The following is a 19,828-nucleotide window of genomic DNA, read 5'->3' as shown; positions in this document are numbered from 1 at the left end:
AGTAACTTCACCTGAGATCATTTGAGATGTAGCTGCCTGTGGGTCTTGCACTCTGGTTTGTTTTGCCTTATTCCTGAGTGTCAGCCTTCTGCCTTTCATGGATAATGTGATTTACTAGGCCTGTGTCATAAACACTTCTATAAATACTCAGATTTAACTGGATCTGTAATCCAGTATTTAATTATTTAACTACAATGCTGCATCCCTCCAAATTTGTGCAAACTGTTCTTGATTAGGGTTTTTTTGGGAAAGAGGTCTAGTATTTTTTGCATTGAGCAGCAGTACCACCAAGCAGAAGATTCAGTGATCCTGACTGTGATGTGTGAAGCTTGGACTTGAGAGGCCATTCTGGAAAAGTGAGTCATGCTAAACAAGCTGGGAAGTACATGGATGTGGGGAGTTAAACACCGAGCTGCTTTTTTAGCTTGGAGAGAACAGTGCCCAGAAGTTGGAGCAAAAATGTCTCTTGTAGAAAAATTCATCAAGAAAACTAGCGATTAAGGAATGTTTTTAGATACATGCAGTATCTTTATGTTCAAAAGGTAGCCTTTGGGATTCTAGATCAGCAGGCAGTGGAAATTGTGTTAAGGTAGTGTTTTGTGGGTTTGGAAGCACAGGAACAATTGAGTGGAATGGTTGAACAACCTAGTTATTGTTAAAATGTGTATGTATATATTTAGCTTTTCCTCTCAAGATTGTTCTTTGAGATGTAAAGATGACTTGTACTGTTCAAACTGTCCATGTCCTATTATAGAGACTTTGTGCTTCCAGAGTGATCTAAATCAAAGTAGGTTCATTTTACTGACATGCAGTGTTGAAAATTCTGGGGTTTGTTTGTTTGTTTTTTTAACTTGGATTGTGCATTGTCATCTGAAAAGCAGCTTTAAGTGTGGTTTTCCTCATACAGACTTGTCATGAGATAGGCTGTTTTATATAGGTGGATGTTTGGGAGGAGTGGAGCTCTTCGCTAGAGCTTGGAACCCAAGGTACAAAATGGAAAAAAATTACAATGAGCACTGCTGTACGTTCAGTGGTTAGTACATATGCTTCAGAGAGGAATAAGGTTATTATTTCTGCTTCAAGAAATGGTTGATGTCACTTCTGTGGATGTAAACTCAGACAGAAGGTGGGACTAAAGACTGGCTTCTCAGCTTCAGTGATGCTGCAAAGTTTTTTATACACATCTCAAGAGAGAACTTTAGTGTGTGTTTTCTCCTGCATTTCCCACTGCTGTGTAAAAGAGATAATCAAAGAGACAAACAACATGCACCTGATGCTCTGGGGCAGTCCCTGAGTCCTTAGCCTGATCTCTTGAATCTTCTCTCAGAAATACGTTCAGGGAAGCAGAATCCTTCTCGTTGGGGTGATGATCCAGTGAAAAGCCCAGGATGCAAGCTGTTAGCAGAGTGTGGGGCGGTCCCCCAGGCTGTGGGTGGGGGTGCAGCTGTGGCAATGTGCATTGCTCTGTGGTGACCCTGCCTCAGTGCTCTCCTGAGTGCCTGCACTCACTCCAGGAGTTGGCTGCCAGTGTTTGAAATACCTCGAGTAACTCTGAGGTTCCCTGTGAGAGGCTGTGGTGCATTGTTAGACTATGGAAGACAAAGCTCTCCTTTCAGTTGATAAAATCAGTCAGATAATGGGATTCTGACCTCATTGCACTAATTGCTGGGGAACAACTGTTCAAAAACGGGCCCCCTGCCCCCAGTCAGCTGAAGGCTTTTATAAGACAATTGGAGGGAATCTGTTGGAATTTAAGGTGGCTGTAGTTTAACTAGGCAAGGACAAAGGTGAGAATCCGTAGCAGTCATCCTGGTCAGTGTTGGAAGCAGCACTGTGCTGCAGCTGAGTGCTGAAGGATGCTGTGTGTAGGGAAGTGACCTCTTCATTCCTTGTTCTGGCCTGGCTGAGGAAGATTCTGTTTTCTTTTCTTATACTTCCTCAGGAAGCTGAGTGTTTTGGATATTGACTTTGATTATGTTGATTTTTTTTTAAGTGAATGATAAATATCACCCCCTATATACATAACAAACATAAGAAATTCTTATAAGAGTTTCAAATTCTGATCGTTCTGATAAGCACTTTTAATTCTTGTTCCCACAAGTGCAATCAAAATGTATTGATCCTGCATTTAACCTTTAGAACTTGGAATTTCAATAACATCCTACTGCTGAACTGGACTTCCCCAGAAATAATGGAAAATTAATTTTAGAAGCCAAATTGAAATGCAGCAAGATGGGTGAGGTGTATGTATGTCTGGTGTGTCATTCTGAAGAGGAACTCTCACTCTAAATATAATATTGCAGATAATACTATATGTAATATAGCATTATATACTATATAGAGAATAAATACAGTATTTTTCCCTTTTTTGACACAGCCCAATACTAGTTCTTCCTTCTCATTTTTTGTCTTGAATAAGAACACTGTCACAGTTGTTATGGCTTTTTCAGGATAAATAGGAATGCTTTTTGACATGAACATTTTATTGTAAGTATGGTGTACACAACATGAGACTGCAGGCTTGGAGCAAAGCTGGTGTTCTTTCTGTGGTTGAGTTTGTGATCTGACTGTTCCCTTCCTGTAGTTTGCCTGCTGTGGTTGAAAGAGCTCCTGTCAGACACCTTTCCTCTCCCCACTGTGCTCTGTGGAGAAGAGGAGCAATAAGCCCCCTGAGGTAGCAGAAGCAGTTCCTTCATCTTATTGTCCTTAGGACAGCTGTCAGTGCTGATCTGAAAAACCAGAGACGCTAAATGCAACTTAGTGCTTCCCACAGGAGGTTCCTCTTGTGTAGTCCAGAGGAAAATCTGGTTTGGGTAGTTAGCTAGATATTATTTTCTCTGAAAATGTAATAATTTCATTGACCTTTGTGAGGAATGTATGGGAATGGATGGCAGCTGTAGATAGTTAACACTTATATTTATTTATCAAAAATTACTGTTAAACTTTACTAAGAAATAACATGGTTTAAAAACTCATTTGACCTCACATATCAAAATTTGATTACCATTGAGGAAACAATTCCTTAAAATCTACGTTGTTGTTTGGAACACAATTCCCTTCCTATGAAAAGCAGTTGAATTAAAAAGGGAACAATAATTCCTCCAGTAAGTCCCCCTAGAGCTGGAAAGAAACATTGGGAGACTATTTTGGCTTGGATTTCAAGAATGTGTAGGAGCTCTGACCTTAGTGATGTGTAGAAATCTAAAAAGTGTTAATCTGCAAGAAACCTGCCCTTGGGAACTTGCATTATTTTAAGGTAGAATACTCATTTCTGTGGCTATTTTTTGAAGCTTTCCAAATGTAAACTAGAACTGTCTTCTCAAGCCTGTGGGTGGCTTCAATGCTGCTGCTGGCAACAGCTTTTTCACCTGCAGTGCCGGTAAACTGAGCAGTGCTATTTGCAGCATCACTGCATTGCTCAGTTCAGTAGCCAGTGGTTTTTTAGGTAGGTTTTTCCTTCAGAATGCTTAAAAGGAAAGCATATTGTGTGTGTGTGCACACATACCCAGATATGTGTGAAAATGTAAAAGTCGGATGAGAAAAGGCATGGTATCAAAAAAAAAAAAACAAAACGTCACAAAACCCCTCAATAAAAACAACCAAACCAGCCCTTGAGAAGAAGGAAAGAAATATATTGAGGAGAAGAAAAAAATGTTGTTGTTTGAAGGACTCTTAAAAGCCCACAAAGGGAGCTTTCTGAAAAGATGTTTACTTTGAAATGTTTATTTCTCAGGGCAATTCCAAAGATGAAAGAGTTGAACAAGATTTGATGTTTCCAAGATTTGGGCAAGTTTCATAACTTCCATATTGATGAATTGCAATGTCATGTATGACTCTATCCTTTAAATAGTAATAAAACACCCAACCCACAAACAGATCCATTTCCCATATACAGAGCTAGGAATACTAATTGTCTCTAAAATGCTCTTTAAGATGAGCTTAAGGAAAGTTTTCACTATAATAAAGCAAAAGCCTCAAATAAATCACAGGAGTCATGATACCATCATTCTTTCTATTCTTTTTATTCTTAATATATGTGCTCAATTCTGGGCTCCTCAGTACAAAAAAGACCAGGAGCTGCTGGAGAGGGCCTAGCATTGGCCACAAAGTTAATGAAGGCTCTGGAGCGTCTCTTACGAGGGAAAAACTGGATCTGTTTAGTCTGGAGAAGACTGAGAGGGGAATCTCATTAATGCATATAAATAATCTCCCAGGCAGGTGCCAAGAGGATGGTGCCAGACTCTTCAGTGGTGCCCAGCGACAGGCCAGGGAGCAATGGCCATAAATTAAACACAACAAGTTTCACCTCAGCTTGAGGAAGAACTTCTTTCCATGGAGAGTGGCAGAGCACTGGGAGGGCTGCCCAGGGAGGGTGTGGGGTCTCCCTCTGTGGAGACATTCCAAACCCACCTGGATGGCTCCTGTGCCACCTGCTCCAGGTGACCCTGCCTTGGCAGGGGGGGTTGGACTGGATGATCTCCAGAGGTCTCTTCCAGCCTTGAAAATTAAGTGGTTCTGTGTGATTTTGGGATGTAAAGTCATTGGTAATACAGATGTAGGAGTTTCCAATATTATCCACTTGCATTTCAAAGGTATTAAAAGGTCTCTGTTAAATTACTATAACTCTAGACTGGGGTATCACACTATTCTCCTATATTCCATGTTTGAGTGTTAGGCTGTATATATTTCTCAGTTCCTGCTGAGTCACCTTGATTTTCCTTAAATGAGTGGTGGATAGCATGAAAAATAGAACACTTTGGGTATGGCCTAAGAGCAGTATCACAGCAGGGACCTCAGCTGAGCAATGGCAGCACAGGCTCATTCTTCTGCCTCAGTTGTCAGTGCTAAGTGGGGTGAGTACCTTCACAGGTCTTCTTCAAACTTCCCTTGGTCTTCTGTGAGTGAATGCAGTTCTTTACAGATCAGAAATGAACTCAAGTAAGCAGTTTGTGTCAAAGCCAACACTCACCTCAGACTGCCTTTGAACTGTTTTCACTGTTCTTGATTGGACTGTTTGGGCATGCAGAAAGAATGAAAATAACATATTACTTGCTTTGCTGTGTAACTAATGGATATTTGATGTTTCCAAGTCTTGTGCATTTGAAATGGATGTATTAGTAAAATCCAGGGGAGGTGATAGCAATAGTGTGAACAAAGAAATGGAGAACAAAATGGAAAGACTGAGCTGCTGCAGAAAGGAGAAAGGCTCTAAAAATGGCAGCCTCAGACTGACTGAGCAGTGAGTGCCCTGTCCAGGTTTAGAAAGGCTGGCGAGTTTTTGAGGTTGGTTTGGGGTTTTTTTACATTTGTCTTGGGGTTTTTTTATGAAGTAGAAGTCTTCTCACAGTTCTCAGAAGCATGTTACATATGGAATTTATTTTTTTCTTACTCATAGCTTAGCTGTTATCTCACCCTACTCCAACTCTGGGTTTGCCAGTTCTCCTAGATCGAGTGGGAGCAGTGCTGAGCTGGTTAAACAGGGTTTTATCAGTTTGTGTCATATCCAGAGCCATGGATGCTGTTTGCCCTGTGCACTGAGCTCCGGCAGGGAGGCACAAGGACTCAGAGCCATGGAAATCACGCACCCTGAGCCAGGGAGCTGGGGCTGTGCTGCTGACACAGGGCTGGACCTGCACAGCACTGCCAGGGCAAGTGCAGTGAATGAGCAGGCTTAGCTTCTCTTGGTCATTGCAGGTAAAAATCAGGCTGCCTATTTCAATTGCTGTGTAAATTATACCTTTTACAGTCCTTTATTGGATTCCTGCTGCGCCTTCTTCTGAACAGGAGCTACTTGGAGCTTCTTGCTGTAGAAGTTTACTTGCAGAGATAGGTCTTCACTTGTTGATGAGATGTTTAGCCTGAAAAGCTCTTGCCAAAACTAAGACAGAATGAGAACATCAGAAATAAGGAAGAAAATCAGTATTCCTTAACCGTTTAGCAAGTAAAACTTTCTGTTTTGTTTCAAAGATGGCTTTGTGAGTGTAAATTGTTGCTGTTTTAGTATATATTTGGTCTGTGTTTAAAAAGCTGGAGAGAAATAATCTAATTCTGGGGTAGAGTAATAAATTTATAATGTAAAGGAGCAACATTTGATACTGAATTGAGGAGAATTACAGCTGTTTTAATTAAATATGTCACAGTTAAGTTGCAACAGCACTTTCAGGAGAAATGAACTCTGAAAGAACAGTAATGTGGCACATCCTGACCCTTGAGATTCAAGCACAAAATGCAGAGGAAAAATGCAGAGCTTTTTGACATTATGAGAAGAACTTGCTTTTTGAACCCAGTTGCAAGTTCTGATGTTCTGAAGATGGATCAAGTTTTCAGAGGTGTTGTTTGTGAGAGTAAACACTCCTCCTGCTGTTCCTTGTGATGCAGGACTGGATTAAAAGTTTGGAGTACTTTTTGTTGTAGTGACTGAGTTACTGTAATTGAAACAAATAGAGAGCAAAGTAGATTTTCAAAAAATCAGTACCTCCATGTTGCAGGGATGTTTGTGTTCTGATTCTATTCTTTAATTAGTGGATTGCATGCTTATGAGGGGGGTGGCTATGGAGCAAAACGGGACACTCCCTCTGGAAAGGTAGAAAATGCAGCAGCAGGATGTTCTCCATGCATTTCCTGCTGCCTTCCTGCCTGTTTCCAGGCCCTGGGCTCTGCTGGGTTTTCCTCCCTCATGCTATTTTGTCTTTCCAAATGTTTGCTTGTCGTGGCACACTAAGTAGTGCTCTTTCAAGCAGAAATGCAGGTATGTCAATATTGTCATAATGTTACTGTTTAATCTAGTTACCTTAGAGAGGACCTTGTAATTTCTGCAGTGCTACTGTTCACCAAAATAATTGGCCCACACTAAACTGCAGTCCATTAAATTTGACCTGTGTGCTTAATACAGTAGCACAGGTATTGTAATCTGTAGCTGGGTGTTCGTGGATTAGTGGTAATTTGCACACAGTTGAAACAAGCAAAAGGAGAGTGTAGGTATAAATGTTAGAATATAAATACAGCTAATTTGACTACCTGCAATCTTAATGAGCAACCAAGAGGGCCTATATCACAAATGCTGCTGGTAATCCTTCCCTTGGAACTTTATAACTTCAAGCTCTGTAATCTATTTTGCCTGTTCTTCCCCCTACCCCCTTCCACAGGAGCACAGGAAGTTCAGCTGTGACATATAAAGGCAGGAAATGTGTAATGAATAAGCCAGGCCAACTTCTTCTGTAGCTATTCTATATGAATATTAATGCTACTTTTGAATGTAAGTTTCTGCTTGTGGTATTATACAGCTATTGAAAGTGAAGTCTAATATTTGGGTTTTTTTTTTTTCTCCTTAGAGCACAACAATGGAAGAAACAGCTATATGGGAACAACACACGGTGACTCTTCACAGGGTGAGTTCATACAATTGGCTGTGTGTGCCTAGCGCAGGATACTGGTAGTTTTGGAAAACAATAGGAAAAAGCCAGATGTCAGGAAGTAAAAGGAGAGGAAACTGTCATATTCCCTTGTTTAAATTTAGAAGTGTTGTAAAAGCTCCATGTGATAGCTCTGTTTGTTTGTTGGGTTTCAGAGATAAGTCTGCCTACGAATAACCATGCTGGAAACAAAGCTTTAGATTACATCTGTACCAGCTGAAGGGAGGCAGAAATCTGTGTTCATTCATGGCAGTGCTGTAACTGTGCGTGAAAGTTTTCAAACTTTATTTGCAGGGGCATAAAACAATGTAGTTGCATATAAATAAATGTATTCAACACTGTCTTATTTACTTGCCACTTTAAGTGGCTGGAAGTAGTGGTTCTGGGTGGTCAGAATGTGTACCCTGCACAAAGGAATGTGTGCTGGGAACCAGTGAATAGCAAGACTGCTTTTGCATTTTAGACTGACTCCTCTTGTTTGAGTTAGTCCTGAATGAAATGGAGTTCTGATGCAGCTATCATGAAGCTGTGCAAGAGAGTCAGTAAGGAATTAATTGCTTAGGAAAGGTCAGAGCAGGGTGGGATGGCACTTCTGGCAGCAAGTTAGTATTAAAGCAGCCAAGGAATCATGGTCCAAATGCTGTATCCATCCTAAAAGCAGGGAGATTTGGAAGTGTTTTCTCAAGGGAGCAAATTAGATCATTTGCCTTCAGTTAATCATAGAATAAAGACATTTTAAAATTGTACCTTTGGTGGGATAAATGGACCTTGGACAAAAATGCGTGTAGGTCAGCTGGGCAGATAAAATGTTAATTCTCTGTCAGACCTGTTAGCTGTTGATACTAAAGGCTTTAGTGTTGTTGATTCAATGTAACTGTTTGGGCAGGTGCCCTTTTGTAAAGGGAACAGGTACACTCAGTGTGACCTGGAGGCTGACAAAGTAGCCCATCTCTGGCTGCAGCCACATTGAAAGGAAACTGTAAGGAAAAATGGAAATGTGTAGTGATGCTCATCTAGGCTACTCTTTAAGCTTCCAACAGTTTTTAGGTCAACAAGTTTTTGAGCAAGAAGTGTTATTTCTATATATTATTAATTGCCCTTTATGTTTTCATCTTGAAGCTGTCCAGTCATCCCTGTAATCTCTATGAGTTCATTTTTTGCTCATATTACTGATTAAATCAGTACTGCTTTATAGTCAAAACCAAACAAAAAATGCCATAGTAATACAAGGTTGGCTTGTAGGCTTGGTGATAGCTCATTTTCTCTTGAAGGGGACCTTTTCCTGGTCAATTGGAGCAGTAATGTCAGTGACACCAGAAGTGAGCCATTTAGTCCATGCACAGAGAAATAAGGAAATGCTAAAATACGATGTTACCTTGAACAAAATTTTAAATAACTGGTGGGATCCAGAGATCTCGTTTTTGGTTGCACTTGCAGAATAGCCAGAAGTTCTTTTATAGCATTGATGTGAAAGTATGATTTGATTATAATTTTGCTTATGATCTTCGTGTCAAAATTCTGCCAACTCTTCTGGTATGACTGTTTTGTTACCTAAGTAGCTCGTAGTTAGGTGTTGAAAGCTGATGATATGTACTGTTAATCATTACAATAGCATTAATTTAGTCAATTAAACAGTTATTTCCACCTGCCAGATAACAAAACCAAACCCCTTATGCTAATATTAAACAAATATGTGCTTAGAATTATCCTTAACACTGGGAAGAGGTTTACTGGTGAATTCCAACACTACTGTCAAAAGACTCATTAGAAAGTTTTTTGGGAAGTAGAGGCTGGAATTTTTCACCAAGATTTTTTGTTGCTTTTCTTTACCTCCCTTCCAGTTTCCTGGAGTGAAACTGCTACTTAACTCTTAAGAGATGGAGCCAGTGTCAGATTCAGTTCAAGTTTATTAGGTAGCTACAGTTTATCTTTTATTGAGAGGTCTTCTGGGTTTATATACTTAATTGCAAAGTGCTTGAAGGAGGAACCATGTCGTTTGTATATCCCATGGATTTTTTCCTACTTGGAGCTAACTTCTGTGAGTCTGTGGTAGATGTGTGTCCTTCCCCAAAAGCACAGAATCCAGATGTGTACCTACCTTTTTGCCTGTCCCACACTGTGGGAAAGTAGAATAGTACAGCTCTCTTTTTGTGGTTTTTTTTTTCTACACCATCTGACAGGTGAAGTTCTGATACAAGGATTTATTTAATCCAGTTTTACCTAAGGTACATGTTAGTATCTTGTATAATCTGTAGTGATCAACATCTTGCTATGTCCAGGCATATCTAGGAGCTAGGCTCAGCAGTTCTGATGATCAGTTGTCTCTCAAGATGATGATAGGCAGCAGGATAAAATGGAAAGTAGGTAGGCTAATTTTTACTAGAAGGTTTCTTATGTGACCTCATAAATTTTCAGAAGGATTTAGGATTTGATTTTTGAATTGAGAGTGTTTCTGAAGATGTTGGTTTATTTTATTAGAAACTCTTTATTTAACTTGTAGGCCCTTTTAACTGCTGTCTGTGTGTGACACTGCATTGTTTCAGGGCTTCTGGAAGAGAACATCAAAGTATGAAATGTAGTCATCTCCATACCGGTGATTTGATTTGCAGGTCTACTTTTAAAAGTAGTATGGCAAGCAGCAAGATAAGGTTTACAGTGAGTTTCTGCTGCCCTTAGCCTGATGTCTGTATTCCTTACCATAAGTGGAGAATTCTAAAAATATTTTTGTTTATGGTAAAGGAAAGGTAATATTTAAATGAAGTTTGACATAAATGTCTTTGCTATTATCTCTTTTCTCCCTTTCCTTCCCCACCCAAATATGGTGCAAACTAAATTCTGGTTTTTAAAATAATGGAAAACTAAAAGTAGGAGTGTCACGAGAGGGGAAATATTACTGTTTTGAAAGGGTTTTTAGTAACATATTTGTGTAGGCTATTATATATTCTCTTTGACTTTAAAAAATAAAGTACTGAAAAAAACCCTCTCTCTGGTCACGAGTGGACATTTAAGATCCTCCTTCACGGCACCAAGTTTCACTTAATTCTTGCATCTCCGCCATGGTTGATCTGTGTGGGATGTATTTTGAAAATAAGTCCATTCATCCTCTAATGAATTAAAATGGATGTTAAAGAAGCAGTAAGGTGTGCCCTTCCCCAGTCCCCCACACTTAGATCAACTTCCTTCTTGGCAACAGTGTGGACTAACTGCTTCTGAACAGTGAATCTCCAAATTTGTATTTTAGTACTGTTCCTATTCACTGCTTACAGGCAAGTCTGAAACATCCTTTTATGAGCTCTGTTTTGGGAGGAAGTAGGAAACAGGTTGGTTTTGGGCAGTAATTAATGTCCAAAAAGCTGAACATCATGTGTCTTGCAGCCAGATGCAGACTGCCATGTTGCCTCTGCTGTCACAGTAAGGTTATGAAACTCCTTGCTAAAGCTGGGTCATGTTTGTTAAAAAGTCAGAAAAAGAGAAGGTGAATTCTGCCAGCATGAAGTGTGTGCTCTGTGAAATAGAGGGGTGAGATTGACCCAAACCTGCTCTTTTCCGTCCGGTGACTGCATTTTGCGGAGTTGAAAATTGCAGAATAAATTCTTGACTAAAATCCAGCATTTAAATGGTAATATCCTCAAAATGTTTTCTGGGCAATGGTAAAAGAGCTAGATTGTTTGCAGACCAGTTATATTTAGAAAGCTTATTTCCCACCCTCGCTGCTTCCAGGCAGAAATGTAAGCATCATTGTTGTATCTTGAAATATCTAACAGGAATAACTTTTCAGAGGCATTGACCTTGCTGTAGTGGCAGGTCACCCTAGAGGGAAAAGATTGAAGCAAATTACTTTTGTTAAGATGCAGATGATTTGCAAGTGCTGACAAGGTTTTGATGTATTTAATGGTACAAGTGATCTTGGTATTATCCCTAAGAACTGAGCCTGCAGTCATACTACTGTGTGCTGCAGTCCTGTCAGTTCCTGAGCTGCTGAGGTTGAGCTGGGTAAATACCATAATGGGAAAACTCAAAGAAAGTGTTGCAGGAAGTGATATAGGGCTTGAGTCAGAGTTGCAGCTCAGTGCAATGGTTTGTTGTGCTTACTGAAGATTGAGGTCTTGCTGATGACCTCCTAAGGTCCAAGCCATAAAAATGCAAATGAGAACTCTAATCTCTTGGAAGAGACTGGGTAGTTACTCCAAAACTCTCTGCATTCTAGAAATGTTTATTTTTAATCTATCTCCTGTTACTGGATTGCATAGCATTGATTGGTTCATTGATCCTGCCTTCTTTCAAAAACTTGTATTGTGTTAGGTATGGGAATGCAAATTGTGACCATTAGATATCAGAAAGTAAAAATATTTCTCTTGTTTTTATAGGCCCCTGGATTTGGATTTGGTATTGCAATATCTGGAGGAAGAGATAATCCTCACTTTCAGAGTGGTGAGACATCAATAGTTATTTCTGATGTGCTGAAAGGAGGCCCAGCAGAAGGACTGCTACAGTAAGTGCCAAACTATAGCTGGGTGCTGATTCAGGGGCATTCATCTTTGTCAGTAGTAGCTTAACCTCCCAGTTGTTATGGTCTCAAGTTGTCTGTCTGTAACTGTTGGTGTAGTAGGTTTGTAATACAGGCAGTTTGCTTGGGGGCACTTATTCACCAATAGTTTCTTTCTGGCATAAAGTATTTATAGTGTGCCTTGTGATGTTTTTCATTAGAGAAAATGACCGTGTTGCAATGGTTAATGGAGTTTCAATGGATAATGTGGAGCATGCGTTTGCTGTTCAGCAGCTGAGGAAAAGTGGGAAGAATGCCAAAATTGTAAGTGAATGTCTTGAAGATTTAAAGTTCCATAGTCATAGAGCAAAAGTGAAATAGTGTAATGTCTGCCATGAAATACAGGCATGATGCAAGGTACTTGAATAACACCTGTGTGATGTGTCAGGTTTAAGTGATGATCATGGTATGTTTATCAAGTGGGTCACTCAAAATGTTTTTCAAATGTGAAGAATGATGGCTGCATAGTGTGGCACAGGATAATTCAGACTACTTTTCTTTATGGTAAAGTTCTCAGATTGCCAAATTGTGGCAAGTCAGCTTTGTTTAATATTTGTTTACTTTGTTGGATACACTTTTACTGAGCTTTTCAAAGGCTGGTGTATGCTAAAGGACAAGCTGTCCAGGCACTAACAGTTCTTTTTGTGCTCAGTAAACACTTTGCCAAAATAAAGTATAATTACTTTAATTCCTATAATTTTGTAGGCTTATTCTAAGTGGTTGGTTTTTGAACTTTTGCAAACCAGAAAAGGGTCATCACTAATGGGCAGCTTTCTGTAGAAGTTTGGGGGTTATGTTACAAAAAATAGAACAAAAAATGCACAATGTTTAGAAGTTTCTTAATTAATGAAAACAGATTTCTAGTGCTTGTAGAAAAGCTTTTCTGCTGACACTTTTTTAGTGCATTTATGTGCTTTAATGCAGTTGCAGAGAAAGTGTGATGTTTTGCATTTGTAGATTTGGCAGCAGTTCTTTAAAGCTTACAGAAAGCAATGTGTGGCAAGCTGTGCAGGGCTTTCAGTATCTTAAATATTTGGTGTGTGGATTTAGGATAAAAAAAGGTAATGAATGAAAACTTTATGGTAGAACTTGGTTTTGTTCTGCAATACATAGCAAACAAATCTCTGAACAAGGCTGGCTCATATTCTGGAACCAGCTGTCTGTGTTGTACAAACCAGCTTTGAACTTCCAGAGCGACTGCTCCCCTTCCTCCATGTCTTGCATAAACATTTTTTTGGAAGACCGGGAGACTTCAAAGTTGAGGAGAATCACTGTCAATAGCATACTGAGAATGCACTAGATTACATGCTAGCAGAAAGGGGTTTTAGCAGTGCCAGAAACTGATTTTGTGGTTTTAAGCAAAGAGGGCATTCAAATATGCAGCTCTGAAGACAGAATATTGTGTTGTGCTACAAAGGCTGTTGATTGTTACCCTTTTGCCACTTGTGCAAAGACATTAAAAAGGACTAAAAGAGCTGTAAAAACAGCTTTCTAATAATCTGTATTGATAATAATAATAATAATAATCCTGTATTAATTGGACATCATTTTATAATGAGGATGCAACAATTCAGAGCATTCACCAATACATCTGCATGTTGTGAATGCTGGGATTAGCTTGACTTCTGTCATTAGTGCCACCATTAGCATTACCCAGCCAGAGGCTGATTGCTGCTGTTGGCTTGCAGACCATCCGAAGGATGAAGAAAATTCAGATCCCAGTGACTCGAGCGGAGCCTGACCCAGTGTCTGAGAACGAGGACGACAGCTACGACGAGGAGATCCGGGACCCCCGGAGCAGCCGCGGTGGCCCCAGCGCCGGCAGGAGGCACGAGAAGAGCTGGGTCAGAGAGCGCAGCGCCAGCAGGGACAGGAGCTTGTCTCCCAGGTCAGACAGGAGGTCTGTCACCTCCAGCCAGCCTGCCAAGCCCACCAAAGTCACGCTGGTGAAATCCAGGAAAAATGAAGGTAACTTGTGTGGGCATCTCTTGCTCAAACTTACTGGTTCCCTCAGTGTTGTGTTAAAGGCTGTGTGGGCTGAATGAGCAGTGCTGTGACCAGTTTGCCCATTTTACCAGTAGCTGGCTCAAAACTTAAAAAGTGCTATTGTATTTCTGGTTTGATTTTTTTCATATTCCAAAATCTGTGTGCTTAGTTAAGGGTAAAGTACTATATAGTGTAAGTAAATTCCAGCTACAGCCAACATCTGGTAGTCAGCGGCTACATACCTACACTTTAGCTGAGTCTTTAGTGGGTGTCTTGTTTGGAAGAAGAAAAATTGTAGGTAGCACCTCAGTTAAGCTGTTGAACAACAGCTCTGATTATAGGCAGTGTTAGAAAAAGAGACTGATATAATGGTAAAGCTATAACATATCCTGCTACAGCCCACTGTGTGCCAAGTTCACTCTCCTCTTTATGTTACCTGTGTAAATGCTGTATAAAGCAGTGTTGTAAATCTCCAGATACCTCCCTCTTTTCTACTGTAACTTCATCACTTCTCTTTTTTCTTTTATTATGTAGAGTATGGTCTGCGGTTGGCAAGTCACATATTTGTGAAAGAAATATCACAGGATAGCCTGGCAGCAAGAGATGGCAATATCCAGGAAGGAGATGTTGTACTGAAGGTACAGTGTATGGTGGTGATGGTTGTTTAAAGGCAAAACTCACTGATACAACTCTGCCTACAATTGGCTATGTCAGGAATGTGATTATAGGTAATAGAAGGTGTGTCACTTTTCATTAAATTATTTCAAAGATCAGATTTAACATGAATCAACTTCTCTTAGGAAACTAAAATTAGCAAGCCTTTTTGGTATTATTCCCTTAGTGTTTTTCAGACAAATAATGCTTACTGTAAATACATAATAAAGGCTATTGGAAAAGTATTGAAGCTTTGCTTCGTTTATAGGTAAAATGTTGTGGAACTGTGCTGTTGTGCAACACTAAAACTTGCCTTCAGGTTAATTTTTTTGTTTGATTGGGCTTTTTTTAGAAATAAATATACCCAGGGGTTAATTTTTAATGTCCCAGCCCTGACAGTGTCCAAGGCAAGTGGCTGAGGCTTTAAGGATCCTGGCTTAGTGAGAGGTGTCCCTGTCCATGCCAAGGTGGTTGGAACTGGATGGTCTTTGAGGTCCCTTCCAACTGAGGCTATTCTATTATTTTAATTCATATTAACAATTTTTTTCAAGATAGTGCTGTGGATATGTTGGTGCAGAAAAATGGACCATTCTTTGCTCTGTTGAGTACAGCAGTGTTGGTTCAAAAAACATAACTAATCTTTTACAAGTTTTGTATTAGTGCTAGAAGCTTTAACTTTGAAAGTTGAAAAGAATTTTTTGTATTATGAAATATTTTGGGTCCTAATGGTCTTCCATTGTATTATGGTAATCTGATAAATATTTTCCCTACTTACAAGTATCATCAGATAGAACACCTCTCTTTTTGCTGGAAATTGACTGGGATTTTTTTTAGTAAGTTTGTATCTGTTCTTTTTTCCTGCTCTATTCCAGATAAACGGCACAGTGACAGAAAATATGTCCTTAGCAGATGCCAAAACATTAATAGAAAGGTCAAAAGGCAAATTGAAGATGGTTGTTCAGAGAGATGAACGAGCCACACTGTTGAATGTCCCTGATCTTTCTGACAGTATTCATTCTGCTAATGCTTCAGAAAGAGATGGTGAGTATAAAAACTTGATTTCTAAAGAGGAAAGAACTCCCTATGTTGTCAATATGTGCAATACCTAAGTGGGATCAGAGGGTGGGGAGGAGAAAAGTTAGGAGTAAGATTTTAATATGGGTAATTTTTTGTTTGAATGTAATTGAAATCCACTCCTTCAAAACAGTGGAGAAAAAGATACAGTCCCTGTTCTTGTGGCTGTTCTTACAGGAATATTAAGTTTGGTTTTTGTGTAATAATAAGCATAGATTTAACATCTTCATAAAAATTCTCTGCAAAAGCTTATTCCCATTTAAGCAGGTCATGCCACCATTTAAATTACAATCATTTCATGAAAAAACAACTTTTATTTAACAGACATTTCAGAAATTCAGTCGCTGGCATCAGATCATTCCAACCGATCACATGACAGGCCCCGCCGCAGTCGTTCACGATCTCCTGACCAGAGGTCAGAGCCTTCAGACCATTCCAGACATTCTCCACAGCAGCCCAGCAACGGCAGGTGATGGCAGCATTGTATTATTTTTAAATCAACTATTTAATGTAACATATAAATTGTAGGAGTGCTTGGATTTATAAGGTGTAACAAATGTGAAGCAGAACTGTGGAGCAGTAATACGACATTCTTTGTCTCAAGAGATGCTGATAATAATGGTCTGAATATTTTAGACTTGAGGAGAAACTGAACCTTTCTTTAGTGTTACATCTTCTTTAAACATAATCATAGAGCGTGGTTGTATGAATGACAATATAAGTTTGATAGTAATATATGTTATTGAGTGTAGTTGTATTTTGGTTCTAGAAAGCAGTTAGCTGCAAGTAGATTTGAGATGACCTGTAGCACAGTTCCTGTTGCATGTCCAGCCTGGGTAAACTTGCTGAAATCTTGTTTTGTTTAGGCATGGGGTTAGCTTATGTTTCTGAATACATTTAGTTCCTGCAAAACAAGGTGTATTTCACAACAGGTTTAGCTTTTGCACTCTATTTTTAATATTTGAACTTGGTAATGGAACATTGATTATAATTATTTAGTACATAAGTCTAATTTGATATGAATTCAGAGAGAAGTAATGTACTGTATGGTTTGGAGTTTTTTATCCTGAAATATGAAACTTTAGTCCTGAATAACAAATCTGCCCAGTTTTGCATTTCCACAGTTTGGAAATAGACGTTCTAATTTACTGAAATAGCGTTTCAGTGTTGAATTTCAAATTCTATTAAATATTTGAATGAGAAAAGTTTCTTTTTTGACTGCTCATAATAAGATGGAGCAGAAATTAGAATTGATCTTTACAAATCTCAAATTCAGAGCGTCTATCTGAATATTTTTAGATGCTGTTCAAAAACTCTGAAAAACCAAATTGCAGCTGGCCATTTCATTAAAGATATGCCTGATTGCTTTTTAATAAAATTGGTTTGCCCAAGGGGAAAATAACATACCTTCAAGGCTTTTAGAGTCTTTTAAAGATCAATACAACAGCAAGAGAGATTGTACCTGCATGTACACCTGCTTGGGGTTATGGGTTACAGACATTTTCGCTTCTCTTACGTGTGCATTGTTCAGAGGGACCACAAGGCATGAAGGCTTGTATTCAAGTAGGAACCACATTCATTAAAACACTTAAAAGCAGGGTCCCAGAGCAGGGCTTTGATTGTGAAGGTTGTGAGATCTCTGTCATATTTCCAAACTGTATGTCTTGACATGCATTTCTAGTGCAGCCTGATAGGGCTTGTGGAGGGAGGAGCAAAAATAAAAACCTGTTAGAACTATGGCTGCCTTAGCCTAGTGTTAGTGCTTTCCTGTCCTATTGCAGTGGCTTAGGTAGATGGTCACTTCTTCCCTGTAGGAAACTGTGCAAGAGTCAAACCTTCCCCGAGAGGGAACTTTGAAGTTATCTCAGCTCTGAATGCATCCGTTACATCTTCTGTAAGAGCAAGAGCTGCTTTGGCATGGCTTGACTTCCTTTGCAACATGTCCCTTTCAAGATCAGAAAATCTGGGCCCTGAGCCATGTAAGGAAAAACATGTTGAGAGCAACTTCTCTTTGAAATGGTTGTTTGTGCAAATTTAAATCTACTGTAAGATCAAATTAGTTGTTAACTACTTATTCTTTTCTGAATTTGCTGGAAAATCTGGAGGAAGAAAAAGGCTTGAGAAAGGGCTGAGGAAGAAATGTGCAAAAAGTCTTCCAACTAAGCTTAAGGAGGATGTTAAAAATGTATTGAAGATAATGAGTCTTTATTTAGCCACTGTTCTGCCAAGTGTTTGTATGTTAATGAGGAGGGAAGTTCCAGGGGAATCCTCTTAGTCCTTAGTCCTTGAGTACAGACTGACATTTCTTGGTTTGGACCAGAGTACAGAAATCTGCTAACAGATCTGCCTCAGTGTTGCTTTGGGGTCTGGCAGGGTCTTCAGTGTTGTCCACCTTTCAGTATTCCTCACTGGTATTGTACATCAGGCTGCTTGCAATGTTCCTGGATACAGGGTTTCCAGAACAATTGCTGTTGGATCATTCTGTCAAGCATCAAATAGTGCTTTAGTTTTCTTAAGTCTAAAGAAAGTTCACAAATGTCTCTTGAACAGTCTTTTAAAAACTCAAATTCTAAAACATTTTGCTTTATTTACTAACAGAAAGGGCTAATATTGATTTGTAAAATCTATGAAGAGTTCTACTTAGAAAGTTAGAATGAGCAAAAGAGGTCCCTGCAGCTAAGCTGGAGACTCCCTCAGGACAAGTATCACATATCCCTTCTTAGCTACCTGGTCTTACTGCTGGCACTAAGCAGCTGTTGAGCTGGGCAAGCTTTTGGTGTGACCCATCCCAAAGACTGACATTTAAAGCCAGGTGCTGCCAAACTTCCCAGGTCGTATCTCTGGGCTGCCCTTTACTAACTGAAAGAATTCCTGCTTGGGAACTCTGTCTCCTATGCTGACTTCCTCACCTAGATAATGGAATAGCAAAAACATCCTCTGATATGTTTAACACTTCATCCTTAGCAAGAAGGATTTGGTAGCTTGAAGAAATCACTGTAGAGATGATCATTATTTGTGGAAGGACGAAGCTGACTTCTGTAATACTCTTGTCAATTTATATGTAGGGTGAGAGGTCGGTTGTTCTGTCCATTTTCAAAACAAGCTGAAGAACTAGAATTTAAGGTAAAAATCAGCCCTATTTTGAATGTCTTCAGGAAGATGCTACTTTGCTCTTACTCTTCTTATGCTAAAGAGTTTGAGATGTGCTAAAATGACATTTGGGAAGAGCCTGCAAGTTCATATTTTCCATAATTTTCTGTAGAGACAAACATTGTGTGTTGCAGATCATCTCTTGTTCTGCAGTAATAGCACTAACATGTAGCTGATTGTATTGTGTAATTTTAAAATGTTTCTGGTAAGCACACTTTGAAAAAATGTCAGGGAGAGGAAGTGAGGTAAAGGGGGCCCTGAAACAGCACAGATGTTAAACAATAGTGTCACAGTGCATACAGGGAACAACACTTCTGTCTCTTGGGAAGTGCAGCTGTCAGTTTTTAACAAATTTCCCTCACCTGGAACCAGTGGTGGCATCAAGTTGTTTCCTGTATCGGCTTGGAATGTGTAATATTCAGGGCTTACTGGAAAGTTTAAGCAAAATCAAGGAAAAAAATCTCCTCCCCTGCTTTTCTGATGTTTCCTTTTTGTTCTGTCAACTTTTGTCCATTTAAAATTTCATGTCTTAGGTAGACTAGACCTGACCTTTGCAGGCTTTTGAGCTGGCAGGGTGTATTTGCCTGCACCCATTGCAGCAGTCCAGGAGCCTGTGGCTTCAGATACTCACCTATTTTGTGCTGTGCCCTCAGTGCTTGTATTTTAGTTACTGTTCTTGAGAGCTTCCACATTTGTATTCTCTTGATGTGTACAGGAATCAAAGCAGCATCAAATTACACTGGCTTTGGACTGTGTAGGGGAAATGTAAGATGAATTTTGTCTTTGTGTAGTAACTATAGTATTTTTTTTGCCTTATTTTTAAAGCAAAGAAGCAGCTATTGTTACTTTAGAGTAATGCTCCTTTCAAATGTTAGGAGATGCTTAGAAACAGGTAGAGAGGGCTCAGGGGGAAATTTACTGTAGTGTCTGATTAACTAGTGCTCGTTATCCAGAAATCTTTGGGGAGTGGAATTAGTTGCAGCTTACAACATTACAGAACTTTTTT

At 39.4% G+C, this 19,828-nt stretch overlaps 1 protein-coding gene across 6 annotated transcripts in view; it reads left to right on the top strand.

Annotated features, from left to right (window-relative positions):
• The window catches only part of TJP1 (tight junction protein 1), a 158,937-nt gene that overhangs the window by 110,289 nt on the left and 28,820 nt on the right, over positions 1 to 19,828 (top strand). For all 6 annotated transcript variants that reach the window (XM_066559202.1, XM_066559200.1, XM_066559199.1 and 3 more), the window contains 7 exons: positions 7,332 to 7,388; positions 11,780 to 11,904; positions 12,120 to 12,222; positions 13,647 to 13,926; positions 14,479 to 14,582; positions 15,471 to 15,639; positions 15,997 to 16,141. In XM_066559202.1, coding sequence (XP_066415299.1) covers positions 7,332 to 7,388; positions 11,780 to 11,904; positions 12,120 to 12,222; positions 13,647 to 13,926; positions 14,479 to 14,582; positions 15,471 to 15,639; positions 15,997 to 16,141 — 983 coding nt within the window. The remainder of the gene's footprint in view (positions 1 to 7,331; positions 7,389 to 11,779; positions 11,905 to 12,119; positions 12,223 to 13,646; positions 13,927 to 14,478; positions 14,583 to 15,470; positions 15,640 to 15,996; positions 16,142 to 19,828) is intronic.

Source organism: Molothrus aeneus, chromosome 13, assembly GCF_037042795.1.
Source record: "Molothrus aeneus isolate 106 chromosome 13, BPBGC_Maene_1.0, whole genome shotgun sequence".
Classification (NCBI taxonomy): domain Eukaryota; kingdom Metazoa; phylum Chordata; class Aves; order Passeriformes; family Icteridae; genus Molothrus; species Molothrus aeneus.
The sequence above is the reverse complement of the archived record's forward strand: the minus strand, read 5'-3'. Positions and strand labels throughout refer to the sequence as shown.